Raw genomic sequence first — 18,175 nt, forward strand, 5'->3', positions numbered from 1 at the left:
TTACAGCAGAGCAAAGTAATTATGGAGCCCTTTTACCTGTGACTGTAGGTAGTTGGAGAATGGGATGTAGCTGTCATTTCCATGATCCACAACACATTCTTTTGTTTTTATGTCAGGTAGCTGGATATGAGTCCTGTATAAATAGCTGTTGTAATTAGCACAAATTAGTTCAAAATTCATCTTTAATGTCTGCTACATGTTCTGGTTCTCAAACCTTTTTGGTTGCTGTACCCCCATTCCCCTGACTACAGCATTTTCTATAAAATATACAGATCCTTCTCGAAAAATATAGAATATTGCGTAAAAGTAAGTTTTCTTGAAACTTTCATATATTTCTTGAAACTTTCATATATTCTAGATACATTGGACATTGAGTGAATTATTCCAAACCTTTTTTTGTTAAAATATTTATGGCATACAGCTCATGAATATCAAGTCCATATTTCAAATATTACAATATTACACGAAACCATTCAAAACAAGGATTTATAAAAGAGAAATGTCAGCCTTCTGAAGTCAGAGTTGCTTGAAGTCCAGTGGGAAGTTTCCGAAGTCTGTTATGATTTGGGCAGCTAGGGCATCTGCAATGCTTTTTCACACAATATTCTAATTTTTTGAGAAGGATCTACATCAAAGGTCCAATGCCAAAATGTTAAAAATAAAACGGCATAATGGCAAATAATAATTGCTTTCTATTCAGTGACAGTTGTACTAGTCAAGGTTCTCCAGCAAGAGCCGCTGATACAAACGACCTACGGCCTGGTCGCGACTTAGGCCACGACTTGGAGGTCGTAGGTCCCGGTTCTGGAGGTTTTGCGCGATCTCGGTCGTAATTCAGCGACCTGGGAAGTCCGCGATCGAAACTCTACGCTTGCTAAGGGAAGGGACGCGAGTTTAGAAACTCTACGCTTGCTAAGGGAAGGAGCGCCGCGATCGAAACTCTACGCTTGCTAAGGGAAGGGACGCGAGTTTAGAAACTCTACGCTTGCTAAGGGAAGGAGCGCTCGTTTTCAACAGCGTCGGCAGGTTAGCTACTCAGTGTCGGCAGGTTAGGGTTAGGGTTAGGGTTAGGGTTAGAGTTGGGGTTAGGGTTAAGGTTAGGGTTAGAGTTAGAGTTGGGGTTAGGGTTAAGGATAGGTTTTGGTGCACCTCGCGCGGTCCAAGTGACTACAATGGAGCGCTTCCTACCTCCGGTTCAGCCAATCACAAGCTTCAAAAGGTTGAATAGCGCTGCTGCTCTAGAATATTCTGCAAAAAGACCTTTTAAATACGACCGCGGACTTCCCAGGTCGCTGAACAACGGCCCGATCGCGCAACAACGGCCCGGGGACGACCGAGGTGGCGCAACCACGGCCGGGGGTCGCGAAACTAGACCGGCCGCGACCTAACAAGTATGTACCGCGAACTACGACCTCCAGAACCGGGACCTACGACCTCCAGGTCGTGGCCTAGGTCGCGACCAGGCCGTAGGTCGTTCGTATCAGCGGCTGTCTCTCAGGTATTGATGTACGGTAATTTGGTTTAACAATTTCCAGATGAGAAGGTTCACCCAAAGACAATGTTTTGTCCTTACCAATAACAGTAAAATAAATATTCTCATTTTCTCCTGTACTCCTAGGGGTACACATACCCCCATTTGAGAAACTGCAATATACCATTGGGTATGTTTCCGTTTGAGGGCTGGGTATGCAATCTTCAGCACCAAGATCATCTTGGTCTGTTAGTCAGTAGATAATCTTCAGAATTCTTGGTCTCCAGGTTGCTTAATTTACAAACTTTCATTGCCTCCATCTACCTGTCACTCCCGTTCATGCTAGCATTCTCTACCATCCCCTCCCTTTCCCTGAGGAGGTGGCGGATGGAGGAGTTCTGTGTGGACAGGGTGTTGGACAGGAGTGGCATCAGGCTCCTGAAGCCCTCGCTCAACTCTTCCACGTGCTTCTCCAGGCTGTGTATGTGAGAGTCCAGGTCCCCGCGGCAGCCGTGCACCTCCGACAGCACATCATACATCAGGTTCTGCATCTGAGTGGAACACAGAGTTAAGTGATGGGAGTTGGTTATGAGGAGGAGGTAACGGTAGTTGTGCCAGTAAGGTTTGTGATGGTCAGTGGAGTAATTTCATTAGAACTGGAGTGTGGCAACAAAGTGACCACTTGAGTCCGAAGTGGCCCACAAGCTCACAACGCATCGTATCATGATGCATTGTGAGCTTGCATCAGCTAAGAAAAGAAAACAGAAAAAGAGGGCAGTATGTAATGACAAGCCCAAAATATGGAGGCCAGTTTAAAGTGATAAATGTATATAGGCCTATGGTTAATGCAGAAAGAAAGCGTCTGTAAGTGTTCATCTAAAATTTGAGGTTAAATTTGAAAGCAAGGGAGTGGCAATTGCCATGCCCCGAAACCACAAGTGACACCCCTGTGCTAGGTGGAATAGATAAAATGGAAGTATTTTTTAATTCTTTCTGAGGTGACTGTGTAATACAGATAACATGATGATTGGCATGGCTCACCTTGCAGAGGTCAACTAGTGTGTTGGCCTGGTCTGCCAACTTCCTCTTGTCCATCTTAACACTACGCAACCTGAAGAGCACAAAGGAATATTTGATGAAAATTACAGTTTAAATATAGGCTATATAAGAGGTGAATTTGACACTTCTTATACATGTTTTTATACATGTTATTATAAATTCCTCTAAGGAGGCCAGTTGATATTCATTTATTTTTATTTTAACATCTTACTATTACATTAGTATACTGTATGTTCCCACCTTTCATCACTATCAGATAACTGCTAAAGAGGGGAAACAATATTCAAATGTAAAATTAATCATAACCTTTATTAAATACATATGTCACAGTTAGTTTGAGATTCAGTTAGATTGAGAACAGGAGCGCTCGTTTTTGTGCACAATGTGGAGCAGGCGCAGCCTCCTTCGGGGAACTAGGAATAATTTGACTGAGGTTAGGATTAGGGTTAGATTTAGGCATAGTTTTACTGAGGTTAGGTTTAGGGTTAGGGTTAGTTTTAGGGTTAGGGGTTAGGTTTAGGGTAAGGTTTAGGTTTAGGGTTAGGTGTTAGGGTTAGGTTTAGGCTAAGGTTTAGGGTTAGGGGTTAGGGGTTAGGGTTAGGTTTAGGGTAAGGTTTAGGGTTAGGGTTAGGCATAGTAGCATTCACCAGCGTCGGACTAATGCAGTCAAATGCTCTACCACTGGGACATGAGGTGAACAAAAACAAGCGCTCCTACCCCAATCTAACTGAGTTACCCAAACTAACTGTAACATATACATATTTGGGCTTTATGAAGCCATATTATTTGATCGTTTCCTTACTGGTGGATGGCCAACAGTAGCTTTCTCTGGTGCATGCGTACTCTGGTGTGATCTCTTTCTCTTGACAGCTTAGTGTGTTTGTAGATAAGCCAAGTCTCTCGCAGCACATTTGCTGCTGCAATTTTTATCTGTGGAGGAAAGAAGACATCAAACAAACAGATTTATTTTTTTAGCAGGCCATAGTTTTAAATGCAAAGTATCACAATGGTGCAACATGCAATGCTAGAGTTTCACCAACATGTCTTTTCCATTGCTGTTTTACTGAATTAGAATAAACAAATGCCACACGTTCTTGATCTGTCATAACACCCAATAGAGCATAAGCACTCATTTTGAAGACTGCAAAAATGCTAAAATAAAAACATTTGCAGCATCCAATGTTTCCCAAACAGTGGGACAGTTGTGGGCCACAGACATATTCTTAAGTGTCACAACTTGAGTAAAAATCCCATTTTCTTTTCCTACAAAAAATGTAATATATATTTCAAAAGATGTTCTCCTCTATTATTTTTACTTTTAGAAACAAACACATCTAAGAAATGCAATAAATAAAATATAATAATTAAGAAGTAGTGAAAATAGCCGATCTACTAGCTCTTAACGCAGCGTGTTGTGAGCTTGTAGATCTGCTATTTTCACTACTAAAAAGGGGGAAATGCATGTGCAACCAATTATAAATCAGGCATAATTTTGTAGTGTGCAACCTCCAAAGATTAGATGATACATGGTTGCTTAGAGTCTAGGCTAAGGTCAGGTGTGGATCAGTACCTTCTTGGTGATGTGGGAGTCCATCATGAAGTTGTGGACATGCTTCTCTGCCCTGGTCAGCTCCAGTTTCCTGGCAACTACAGCAACAACCAGGACAGTGCAACCGGCTCCCTGTGTGTGTGTGTGTGTGTGTGTGTGTGTGTGTGTGTGTGTGTGTGTGTGTGTGTGTGTGTGTGTGTGTGTGTGTGTGTGTGTGTGTGTGTGTGTGTGTGTGTGTGTGTGTGATAAGCAGACAATGGTTAGAATTGCATTTCATAATAGTGAGTGAGTGAGCAAGTGAGTGTGAGAGAGACAGTTCAATGAAATTGCATTTCGGTCTTGACTCTCTTGAGTATTATCATAAAATAAATCCAGATAACTTTACTCAACAAAGAAAAATCAAAACATATCATGCTATTAATTATAGTCCATTTGTCTTTCTGTGTTGTTAGCCTGAAAATCTGTTATTTTTGATGAGCAACACCATCATGTGACCATGAGTATAAATGTGGCTTTAGCCTGCACTCCCGTGGGCCTCCACTATGCTGTGCTGTTCTCTCTCTCTGTGCTTCCCTTCTATTTAGCTCAATAAAGGGAGAAAAGGTACTAAAGGTGAGTGAAATGGACCATTTTATCAGCCTACCATTATTCCTGTTATAAGACAGATACTGCGACCACAGTAGGTGTGAGCCACCACATCTCCATAACCAATGGACAGGAAGGTGACGGAGACCATCCACAGGGCTTCCATGTAGTTGCTACTCAGGTCCTTGTAGTTGTGGTGTCTACAGGATAAAGAGATACAGTCTATTGAACCCACATGGCTTGCTATTATCACTCTACTCTATTTGAGTTGTCAATACAGTCAATACTAACGTTACAAGTAGTACTGGTAATAACAGTGTATTTTTCACTATTCTTTATACCAATTGAAAATGATGGATGGCACAAAGTCAACGCAAATTATAGTAGGCCTACCTTTAAAAGCAAAAAAAACAACAACAGTGGCTGACTTAAAGCCTTTGCACACGCCACGGTCCGTTTTCTCACACGGAAATAAACGGACAAGTCTCTATGACCTCATGCACACCGGGTTCAAATTTGTCCAGATTCGGACAATATTGTCAGCTCTTTACCACAGAGGAAATCGGATAGTATATACATTGAGAAGTGAAGTATTTCTGTAAGTGGATTGACTGTATTCCCTCAATATCACATACTATACCTCTCACAAACATGTAAGCCCCACGCAGCCACTATCCAGAGAGAAACGCTGAAAACCATCAGGACAGTGCCAGGGTGGTTGGTCATCAGTGTTTTCCCCACAAAGCGAGTATTGAAGTGTATCTAGAGATCACATATGACACAATCACTCATGTCTCACTTTTAACAGTGCTCTTAGTACCTACATTCAACTATGCAGTATTTGAGTATATTACCTGGTGTATTATCTTTACATAATACAGAGGAGATGAGATGAGGGACACGAAAGCCTATTTCAGCTCAACACACGAGGTTTGTTGCAGGGGGAGGCAAAAAGGTCAGTCATTTTCGTCACTCTTAAAAAGCACCAACAGAGGATGGGAGATTACAGGGAGTGGATTTATCAGGAGGAAGAAAAAGTGGTAAAACAACAAGGTGGAGGGTATACGATAGACAGAGAACGTCAAATCACTGATATATTCCATGGGAGCAAGAGTGTGATGGTCACACCTCGAGATTCAAACCTCTAATGACCGATCGGCCCACCTAGATGTAAGACATAAAAACATGGGTCTTAGTAAAGGAAGATTCCAAACTTCAAGAATTGAACCCCAGACCAAATGGTGTGCCCAATTTCAAAGTCATTAACTGAAACATGGATTACATCACACAATGCCGTCCAAAGCCTCATCTTGATGAAGCTCTGCCTTCAAACGTTTAGGTTCTGCTAAACCAGTGGTTTTCAACCGTTTTAATTTCAAGGTCCATTATTATACCATTTAAGTCACAGACCACCATTTAATGAGATTTAGCCTCCCAGACCTGAGAGTGTTGTCTTTGGATACAACTTTGTCCACAATTTCATGCCGTTTTGACATGAAATAACAATTCTTGTATACTCTCTTAATTCTTCGACTTGTGAATTAAAATAATGCAGATGTTTAACAATAATTTAACTCTTGATAGCGTAAAATGAAACCAAATGGACCCTTACGGATTTTGTTTCATATTAAAGATCTATAAAGGTCCATTTGATTTCCAACTCTCCATCATTTTTGCTGGAAACCACCGGGAACCCCCTCAAGGACCACTGGTGGTCCCCGGACCACTGGTTGAAAACCACTGTGCTAAACCAAACAAATTTTGAAAAAGCAGTTCCCAAGACATTTTTTGTATGCTTATATATAATATATACTGTATTTTCAAGTCCCCCTATCACATCACACAGTACTGCCCAAAGCCGTGCTTATAACTTGGAACACAGAGCCTGTAGCGGTGGACCCCCTGACCTTGTTGAGCGCTCCGATGCTGCGGGAGGCGGTGTCGGTGAAGAGGCGGCTGTGCAGCATCATGGAGCGTCCCAGCAGGTACAGCCTCAGGAACATGGGCAGGGCCAGCACGATCTCCAGCTCCGTCTCAGACAGCACGGCGGGGGGCCGCTGGGAGGAGCTCTGCTGGAAGTACGCCTGCAGTCCCACCGGGTAGGGGTGGACCGCCACCGCCGCCAGCTCCAGCGCGATCAGCGCCAGCCGCTCCGTCGTCATGGCGATGCGCCAGTCCTCCGCGCCGCTATCGAGAAGGTACAGCTGTGAAATGAGGATACGATGATGAATGGTTTTTTTGTTGGTTTTGAGGCTATATCTTTACCACCATCCATATTCTGGGGGGAACATTGGACAATAAAAATCACACCTAGTGTGAAGTGAGCGATGCTATTATTTATGAGTCAATTTCATTAAGCATCCTGCTTAATTAAAGTCAAAGAGTACACCTTCATGATGTCACTGATCACATGACCCCACAAATTGCCACAATCAGTCCTCCAGTTCTAGGCAGTTTTAGGTCGTGTAGCACCTGGGCATTGACACTTCTTTTTTTGAAGATTTTTTTTGGGGCTTTTGCCTTTATTGGATAGGACAGTAGACTGACAGGAAATGGGGGGAGAGATGGGGAGGGACATGCAGCAAAGGTTGTCCGGATCGTGAATCGAACCGGCGACGCAGCCGGGCATCCATGCCTATGTGGCAATGCCTAAGTGGTATGCGCCTGGACCAGTAGGCCAGCAGGCGCCCCTGGGCATTGAGACTTATGTCTGCTGACAGCTGTGATGTTCCCTGTACTGGCAACACGTCTGTTCCATTTTCAGGTGTATCCCAGCGATCACAAGGATCGACGCCATTGTCCGAGGACACGGCAGTGACCAATGAGGACTGATGGCAGAGGCCGAGGACATGGTTGTGACCAACAAGGACTGACAGCAGACTCAGAGGATGTGACAGTAACAAACAAACCGTCACAGTGTGAGTACCCTTTGGGAGTTGTGTAGCAATCTGACATAATGTGATAGCTGAGGTAACACTGAGGTTTTAAACGACCTGGTTGTCAAAACACACATTTTGATCATGAGAATATGAAGACATTTCTCACCTGCACCTCACAGCAGTGATAGGCGATAATGAGGCCCACCAGGATGATGGTAGACAAGCTGATGACCGACTTCAGAGCCAGGGAGTAGATGGAGCTCTGCGGTGACAACACATGCAGATTAATGCTCGCACACACACGCGCGCGCGTGCCGCACACGCAGACCAAGGTTATTATTGATTTGCATTTATTCAATTAATTTAGTTCCAGTTAGATTCACATCATGCGGGTCTGCTAGTTTATTTTTTATTGCTTAAAATATTTAGTTCTAGTTTCGTTTTTATTAGTTCCTGTATTCATTTCAGTTTTGTCATTATAATTTGGGGGCTATTTCTCTGGGGGGAATGTCAGAAGTTCAGAATAGGTATTGCACTACATACACAACTCCTTCTGAAGGCAATCAACTCAAAATCATATAGACATCCCAGTCTCAGTAAAAAAAACGTGACCAAACTGATAGACTAAAACTGTTAGTCTGTCATATTGTTTCAGTTGTTTTGTGTTTTTAGTCTAGTTTAAATATTTTTTCACACCTAGTTTTACTTTTTAGTTGGGTATTAGTTAACTCTACTAACCTTGACACACACACACACAAACACACACACACACACACACACGCACACACACGCACACGCACACACACACAGGCACGCACGCACACACACACACACACACACACACACACACACACACACACACACACACACACACACACACACACTTACAATATAATGTATTGTATATGATGTAATGATTATATCATATAGTAGTACTACCGATGGCTGTTTACCATTAGAAGCTGAATTTATGATATGGCATTATGGCATTGTTATCCTATCCTGTATGCTTCTAATCTTCAATCACATGCATTCCATTTAGATAATGCACTTCCTTGATTTAGTGAACATGATATTATGGACATAAATCCTTGCGCAAAAGCTACAGTAATAGATGGAAAACCACTGAAATAATTTCCCAATATGGCTTTCTCATAATGAAAGCCAGCGTTGCAGTGGAAGAGTAATGAAGGTAATTTTTTGAATAGTATTATAAGAAAAGGTATTGATTTCTACTTGCCACAAAAGCCAAAAAAGAAAAAGAAAGACATAATATCTTCTATTGTGTGTTAGAGGTTTGAATAGGGATGAGGAAAGAGTGGAGTCAAGTTAAGATGGCCTAGAAAAAAAGGGGGGAGGGGGGGAGTGGGACTGAGTTACTAGGGCCGTAATTGGAGGTGGAGGGGCCGTAATTATTTAGCTAGTGCCGCACTGCGAGCTTGTAGATCTGCTTTTTTTTTTCTTTTTTTTGAAAATGTGTGCAAATCTTTGAATACCGGTATAGGTATTCTTTAAGCGAACATTTGTACCTCAAATCTTGCTTCTGGGGGGTCCCTGGAACTAAATATTTTGAGATGGGAAACGTAGGTTTTTCCAAAAACCTTAGAAGGATTTGATATATTCAAAGACAGTCTAAATGGGTATGAAAAACATTCATGGGGGGCCCACAGTGAATCCTTGTACCCAGGGCCCAGAATTTGGTGCTACACCCCTGCTGACCTTGCTGTACACACTCCAGGAAAGCTCGGTCTCCATCACCATCACTACCACCCCGAAGAGCCCCACGGCCAGGGCACAGTCGTTCAGCAGCTGTCTCCTCTGAAACAGCGCCCTTCTACGGACCAGCCTCCTGCCAATGCCGTGGGTCTGCCAGTACTGGTCATCCTTGTTGCTGTCTTTTGGCTCTAGACTGGGACTGACAGCGGTGCTACTGGTGTACTGGTCTCCAGGCAACGGGCCCATGGCCCCCGATAGGTCCAGATCTCGGTGGGAGAGGAGTGCCTCGCTGCCCTGTGCGGGGACGTGTAGAGAATGTTAGAGAGGCAAGGGCTGACATTTCTAAAAGGGCTTTGGGGAGAAAATATTGAAAATAGCAGACCTCGTGAGCTTGGAGGTCAGCTATTTTCGGTGCTTGATACCACAGCATAATCAAGTAAATACTGGAGATGTGGCGTACATCATGGATTTCTACACAGAGAGGGCTATACTTTCAACATAAGATGCTGAATTCAAGTTCGGGAGAGTTTGGACAAGACAATTCTCTTGAATGCTGCCTTCAGATATGGCATGGAAAGAGGGCATTTGCATTTCTCTCACCATTGTAAAAATTGCATTCATGGTCTGGAGAGGGCGCTTTTTACAGAGGGATAAAAGGGCAGGGGCTCAAGCCCCCTTTGATGTCTATGTGTGTACATGCCTGGCCCTGTGCGGGGAGGTCATCATCGTCCCTGCTGCTGATGACGATCTCCGGAAGAGCCTGCCGGTCACGCGACTCCTTCGGAACATTTACTGATGATCTCCAACCTCTGCCGTCTCCGGCGACTCCCCGTTTCGCTTTCTGGCGAGTGAGGTGGGACCTGCCGGGCACCGTGTGAGGAGTCCCACGTGGTGCCATGGGAATGTCAGTGAAGGAAGTGACGTTCTCCTGTTGCATCCCGTGAAAACCGGACTTTTTAGACTTGAACAACTGACTACGCTCCCCGTGTGCATGATTTGGTTTCTTCCCGCCGTGTTTCTTGTCCCTGTGGCTGTCCTTGCACTTGCCCCGGTCCTTGTCTCCCGTCCTGTGCGTTTGAGGTGAGGAGATATGAAAAAGGTAGCCGTTGTATAATGGTGTGGTGGCCGCGGCCTGCGTTCTGTCCAGCCAGGCTGCATGGTCCGCCCCTGTCTGGACGGTGTGGTGTAGTCCACACTGTTGAGGGAACGTCGGAGGGGGGGGCATCATTCTGGATGGGAGGAGGGGCCTCTGGTCCTCCGCCTCATCTCCGTCCGCACTTGACAAGTTCATAGAAGGGGAGGGCTCCATTGTGGTGATTCTTTTTTATAGGTGATGAGTCACCAAATCTGTTGTAGTTTTATAGAGGTGAGAGCGAGAGAGAGAGAGGTGGAGAGAGACAGTGACAGAGAGACAGATGGTGAGAGTAAGATGGAGGCTGGCGAGGCAGTGAAACCCGGCAAAACTGATTAGAAAAGCACAGGGACAATGTACCGCAGTTGGATTCTAATTACGGTTGACAGCTTGTGGAGATAATTAGATGTACTTATATGCTGCTTTTTCTTTTACAATAATGTACATATAATGTATAGTACCGTACATTATTATAAACTAAAGTACATGCTTCCTTTTTATAACTGCCTCACATACCATTGTCATTCTCATGAATATCTGGGATATATGAGTCTATGTACATAATGTATATTCTTCTCTTTACTCCAACATTGGGATTAAGTATGATTTTATTTAATGAAAACCTGCAGCACATGTCCGTCTGTCTATCACACCTCATGCTCCATTTTATGGCCAAGACACTTGCAAATTGACGTCAGATATCATAGACATAGACTGACACAATATGTCCATATATGGGCATCTGACATCATAGATGTCTGGTGTCATCATAGACCACATGAAACTACATGAAGCCCTGTTAGGGCAACCACACTAATACAATCCCTTTTATGCCCATATATGGAGATCCCTGATGTCATCAACATTAAGTCTCATGTGGTCTATGACATCAGACACCTATGATGTCAGATGTCCATATATGGACATATTGCATTAGTCTCATGTGGTCTATGACGTCAGACGTCTATGATGTCAGAAGTCAGTCATCTCCATATATGGCAAAGACACTTGCAAATTAATTCTGTCCTTGTCATATCTGGGAATACCAATATCAGCGGGATTCAGCGCACGCCAGCACCATGTCCCCAGCCACCCACACCCATGCCTGCACACGCCCATGTGCCGGAGGAGACTGCCCATGTGCACGCGCCCATGTGCGCGACCTCGCTTCTCGCCCTTAGGGCGTCTTAGCTTGACCTGTTTCTAATCTATCCTGTTTCCTCTCTCTTCTTTCTATCACCTTTCTTCTTCCCGTTCCTGAGAACTACAAATGATGGGAGCTTGTACGAAAAGGAATCTGTTTACACCTGTAAACCCGTGATGTGACAGTAAATTCTGATTCTGGTTCTGTACAATGGATTATGTCAGTTTTTTAGGAAGATACAAAGTACAATGAATGGCTTGGCCGGAGGATCCAATGCAGTGGTTCTCTTTTTAGCTCAAGACCCAAAAGATAAATTAGACGCTTGCCCAGGACCCAAACTTAACAACAAACAAAATAGTAGATCTACAAGCACACAACGTGTCGCTTCACGCCACGCGTTTAGATTGGCTATTTTCACTACATCTATAAATTATTATTTGTTTTGAATTGATGGCATTTCTTAGATGTGTTTGTTTAAAAATATATTTATTTAAAAAGGTTTTCGGAGGGGCAAAATCTTTTGAAATTTGTTTTCTTCTTTTCTTTTCTTTTTACGTAGGAAAGGAGAATAGGATTTGTACTTGAGTCGTGACCCATAAAAACTGGTCTGTGACCCACTAATGGGTCCCGACTCCCGAGCCACTGCTTGGGAACCACTGCTCTAATGAATACTACAGAGGGCTGGGAGGGATAGCATGTTCCTCCACACGCATTATGCCCTTCCAGTGACACTGTGTCCCTGTCAGTGAGAAGTGTTCTTATAGCTTTAATGTCGTGCTGTACCACGTGCCGTTTACATTTCTGACTAATAACGTTTCCAATCAATCAAGGTGCAAGGAAACGGCTGTGTATCAGGAGTCTATACCCTCCCCAGATCAATAGTAGGAGTTGGCAGTGACAGGATGTACACAAGAGGGATTTGTCAATGAAATTGGGGGAAATGAAAAAAGAATTAAGTGCAAAGGAACAAAAATGTTGAAGAAGTTTGTATTGAACTTAAATGCCCTCAATATTACTATTCAACATTCATACTCATGAACATTTAATCGCAACCTCTCCAGGATACAAAAAAACAGTAGCAGCTGTTGAGATTTTGGAGCTACTATTCAGGCATTTCAAGGCATTTCGAGTCCCACAGAGTGTGTTGCCTTGCCAAATATTTGCTCTCTCTTGTTGGTCTTACCTTAAGTAGAATACCTCAGTCCAGTCTCCAATATGGAACCACTCCACTGTAGGCCTAAGGAAGAAAATCACTGGTATTCTCTTCTCAAATATCCTTCATATCTGATGAATCATAGGCACACACACTCACGCGCGCACGCGCACCATTGACTGTAAAATATAGGCGCGCACAAACACACACAAACACACACACACGCACGCACACACACACACACACACACAAACACCAATAACCTCTTTTCGAGAAAAATTACTCCTCTCACTCAGAATAGAATAAACAAACAATGCTGTGCATATTGACAGAAAGTGAATTGAACCAAGAACGCTATGAGTCTGTGTGTGTCTGCATCAAAACATCCTCAAACCTCTAGTCTCTCTGTATGATCTTTGAGGCAATCCATTATGAGCCACGTCATGACGCTGCCCCTCCCACGGCTTTAAGCAGAGGTTATGAACTACAATCCCTACAGGGTGCAAAAGGTTGAACGACCAATGGATATCCATTGCATTTAAAGGCATTTATCCCATTGTTGCCCTGCATTTCCTGCTTAAACATTTGTCCACGGTCGTGACGTCCTCCTTAAAGCTAGGAGCTTAATGACTGCACGCACTAGACATTCACCATTGCAGATGTTGTATCATCTGACAGACACAGGACATCTTCAGTGTGTTGTATGCACGTGTGTGTGTCTGCGTGCATCTGTGTATTATCTCTGAGAATATGTGCATGACTGTATGTTCATGTAGTTGCATGTGAATACATGCAGGCGCGTCGTGTGCACCTGAATTGACTTGTGTAATGGATGTGTTTGTGTAATAATAAACAACATGACACTATTATATTCTATTCAATTTGATCTTTTCATCAATCAGGAAAGGGCCGGGTCTGTGTTCCAGAGCAGGCTTTTTGGCCGTGCTCCCGGATCCTCTTTAATCTGCAGCGCAGAGTGACTGATGGCCTTTCAATATGAATTCGCAAGATTAGAGATTAATCAAGAAGACCTGGGGAGTCACAGATCTGATACTTATGGGCTTATGAAATATCAAATATGTCACCCGTTTAACCGGACAATATGCACGGACTGAGAGATGGGCCAGGTGGGGGCAGGGTGGCGTGTGTGTGTGTGTGTGTGTGTGTGTGTGTGTGTGTGTGTGTGTGTGTGTGTGTGTGTGTGTGTGTGTGTGTGTGTGTACGTACGTGTGTGCGTGTGTGTGTGTGCGTGCGTGTGTGCGTGCGTGTGTGTGTGCGTGTGTGTGTGTGTGTGTGTGTGTGTGTGTGTGTGTGTGTGTGTGTGGTTAAAGTCATAACAATGACATCCACCATTGTTTATCTAAATCCATGTGACAGATGGGGCAGATAACAGCGCTCTGGCCACTAAATGGAGGGAGCCACCAAGGAGGAAAGAGAGAGGGGGGGGCGGAGAGAGAGAGAGATCGGGAGGGAGGGAGGGAGGGGAGGATAGGTCAAGTACCACAGACAGAATGATCCATGGATAAAGAAAGGTTTTAATATAAGCTGAAGACAACATGTACTGAGAGGGAAGGGGGTGGGATTGACCAGTGTTGAATTAGTCCAGGGTCGCACACATCCCTCGCCGCCCCCTATCTTTTCTGAGCAGGGGTCACACCTCTCACGCAAACGGACATGTATTGATGCCAAAACCCCCAAGTTCACACTTGGGAGGCTTTAGTCTAGTGTCACAACAGGGTGCTTTAACAAAGAAACAAGCCATTATGCATATCAATAGACCTGTATAGTAGGTGTTGAGCGACGTGCGCGTGACGTCTCTAGATAAGCGACCCCCCAAACATTGAATCACCAATGCACCACTGGGATTGACAGAGAGAGAGAGAGAGGAAGCGAGAGACACATGCACGCACACACACGCACACACACGCACACGCACGCACGCACGCACGCACACACACACACACACACACGCGCACACACACACACACACACACACACACACACACACACACACACACACACACACACACACACACACACACACACACACACACACACACACACACACACACACACACACACACACACACACACACACACACACACTTTCTGTCATGGAAACAGCCAGATGTAAAATGGCATTAATTTTAACTAAAGGTCCCCAGAAACTGAAAGATTTCGACAGATGCTGAGAGGCTCTGGGATCCAGAAGCACACACACACACACACACACACACACACACACACACACACACACACACACACACACACACACACACACACAGGCTTACAGCTCCATGTATGGTTCAGACTCAGAGCTTTGCTGCCAGCGACTTTGTTCTTAACTTCAGGGGAAATAAATTGACAGCCCGAGTTCTAATGAGGCCCCGGGCTTAAGACCCTTTTAGCAAAACACTGAACCCCTAATTGCTCCCGAGGAGCAGGTTGGTGCCTTGCATGGTTTCCTCAGCCATCGCATCGGTGGCGGTGCGTGAGTGTGTGTGTGTGTGTGTGTGTGTGTGTGTGTGTGTGTGTGTGTGTGTGTGTGTGAGAACGGTTGAATATAAAGCACATTGTAAAGGGCTTTGGATAAAATCACTATATAAATGCAACATTTACCATTTAGGCCTACCCTTAATAATTAGGGGCTTAAGAGACTACATACAGTCACTGTAAAGTTTAGACAACATCGGTCTTAACTCTAGAGCTATCTATTGCTACAATAATAGACAAATATCACAACATAAAATATAATCATTTAATGATATATGAGACCGGTGGGAGGGTACATAATGACCAGCGACTAATGCCACATCATGGCTGGTTGCCACAAGTTAAAATGCCACATTGGCATGAAGCCTGCTGGGCTTCAAACTGTCTTTTCTACTCTAAACGCTTGTTTTGCTATACGTAATTACATTACATTCCATTACAAGAAAGAAAGGGATAATCCTCCATCCAATTACCACTGTGCCTGATTGAGAGGAACCCAGTGTCATGCTGTTTGGCTTCTGAATGGCAGCCCTGGTCTCTTGTCTCAAAGACAAGTTCACCAGCTCAACGTGATGTCCAGAGAAGACAGACAGTCAGTCAGCAGACATGCACTCAGGGGCATCACAAGGGGTGGGGGGGGAGTGGGACTGAGCTACTAGGGCCCAAGGTGGAGGGGCCTTAATTATTTTATACTTTAGCTATTGAAAAATAGCAGATATACAAGCCCACAGCGCGGCACACAGTGCTTCTAGATCTGCTATTTTGAAAGGTTGTGAGAATGTGTGCAAATCTTTGAATGTATGTCTTTTTTAAACGAACATTTATAACTCAAATTTAGCTTCTGGGGGGTCCCTGGAACTAAATATTTTGAGATGGGGTTCCGTGGCCAAATACATATCATTTTGGGGGTCCTTCACATGAAAAAGTTTGAGCACCACTGACATAGAAACATTTTCTTTTTTTAAACCTTAGAAGGATTTGAAATATTCAAAGACGTGCACAAATCTTCACGTTAAAGCACAAAATAATGCGTAATAATGTCTAAAGGGGTTAAACCACAGTGAATCCTTGTACCCAGGGCCCAGAATTTGGTGCGACACCCCTGCATGCACCGGCTGAGAGCGCAGAATGACAGGACGAGATAGTGATTGATTGGCACGCGGCCTCCGAAGTCTACTCTGAAAAAGTCACAGACAGAGAAAAGTGGACGCGTGGGCTTTAATTTTGTTTTCTCTCCTCTTTTTTTTGTTTAGGCGACAGCAAACCCTATTAAGAGAGGGGGCGCACGTCAGCATGGTGGCGGGCATGCCTAATCCAATCAGGAGAGTAATTAAATGCACACTGCACAGCGGCAGCACACAGACAGATGGCTGCGTTGTCAAGGGGGGCAGCCATCAACTCTCAGGATAGACAGGAAACTAATGACGGTGGGCCCAAGCCGCCCTACTGGGCACTTTACCGCCACCACCACCATCGCTGCTGCTGCTGCTGCTGCTGCTGCTGATGATGATGATATAGTTATAGATATAGATATCCGTCATGCCCACTTGAGCTGATCTTCCCGCCTTGGTAGGCCCTTCAGACTGACCATGTATGCAATGGTTCTCAAACTTCTGAAATTTGAAGGTTTTCCCTTAACTTTGACAGTGTACAAATGGAACCAAATGTACCGGTTCCATTTGTACACTGTCAAAGTTACAGACTTGTAAGGGTCCTTTTAGACCCCCATAAAGGAACCTAGAGAGTCCCTGAAATCCACTTTGAGAACCACTGATGTAATGGATGAGGTCCTCTTCAATCGCTTCCTCTCCCCTCATCATCATCATCACCACCATACTGCTCACTGTCCTCGTATCATCGCTGTCATCATTATAATCATCATCAGCATCATCACCTCCAGCTATTCATTAGCAGATGATTATTGTTAAATGACAAGTTTGGGTAATGAGCTGCACCATGGATGCTGTAGGGCAAAACACATAAAGTAATGAGTGAACAATAAACACAAACAAATCAAAATCCTGACTGACTTTTTTATGTTTTCATTTTGTCTCGTCTTCTCCTCCGGAACCGATAACGAACATTCTCATTAGAATCGACTGTCAACAACACTCATAATCTGCTCCTATTAATTTAGCGCTAACTTCCCTGAACGCCTCCTCCTGTAATTAGCACCATCACATTGTTGCCCCCTCGCCCACATCACTGTCTGTGGTGCTTAGCTCCAGCTGTTAAAACCTGTCCACGATGCAGTTCTAAAAGACACCGCCAGATGTCACTCACGCCCCAGTGCTTCCCAATAAGCATTTTACAGTAAATGAGCCGTTATGATTTCTGGTTTTGGCACGGTATCAAATCTGCACAGAGTGCATAACAGGAGATGGACCACATTCCATTTCCCTTATGTGCCCCGGAGATAGACGGCGTAAGTTCAATTTAAGAGTCCTGTGTATCAAAAGATAACTGCACTGTGAGGTGAGAGCAACAGGACATTCCTCTACGACACATTACAGGGTTACACCATTTATCCTTGTTCAGCAGCGGCCCGGAGTTTCATTCTCTGTATACTTTAACTGGTGCTTTAACCAACCAGCATTGTTTCTCCGTCCTCCAGCCCCCCCTGAGCGCATGCACGGTGCACCGGAGCGTGAAACCGCAACTCCAAAACACTGGGGATGTCTGACACGCTCCCTAAGAGCAGGGCTATTCCGAAGGGCAGCGCCGGTAATAGGGTAATCTATTATACAGTCCCAACGTTTTCTCTCTCTTCAGGGGTGTCGCACCAAATTCTGGGCCCTGGGTACAAGGATTCACTGCGTTAGTTTGTGCTTTAACTATTGAACAATAGCAGCTATACAAGCTCACTGTGAGCTTGTAGATCTGCTATTTTTGAAAAGGTCTTTGAAAAACCTGTGTTTCTATGTCAGTGGTGCTCAAACCTTTTCATCTCACGGACCCCCATCTCAAAACATTTAGTTCCAGCCTCCAGGGACC

The 18,175-nt window shown here is 44.3% G+C and overlaps 1 protein-coding gene across 1 annotated transcript; it reads right to left on the minus strand.

The window, feature by feature from the left end:
• Positions 1–1,791: 1,791 nt before the first annotated feature.
• LOC308292983 (small conductance calcium-activated potassium channel protein 2-like) lies at positions 1,792–10,568 on the minus strand (the record flags this gene model as incomplete). The annotated part of the gene is made up of 11 exons (XM_080735409.1): positions 1,792–2,022; positions 2,513–2,582; positions 3,333–3,460; positions 4,101–4,211; positions 4,723–4,864; positions 5,305–5,426; positions 5,793–5,828; positions 6,572–6,868; positions 7,710–7,805; positions 9,263–9,553; positions 9,960–10,568. The coding sequence occupies 11 exons, from the start codon at positions 10,566–10,568 to the stop codon at positions 1,792–1,794; spliced, it is 2,133 nt and encodes a 710-aa protein (XP_080591535.1).
• Between the last annotated feature and the right edge of the window lie 7,607 nt (positions 10,569–18,175).

This window comes from Nannobrachium achirus (genome assembly GCF_963921795.1).
Source record: "Nannobrachium achirus genome assembly, chromosome: 10".
Lineage (NCBI taxonomy): Eukaryota > Metazoa > Chordata > Actinopteri > Myctophiformes > Myctophidae > Nannobrachium > Nannobrachium achirus.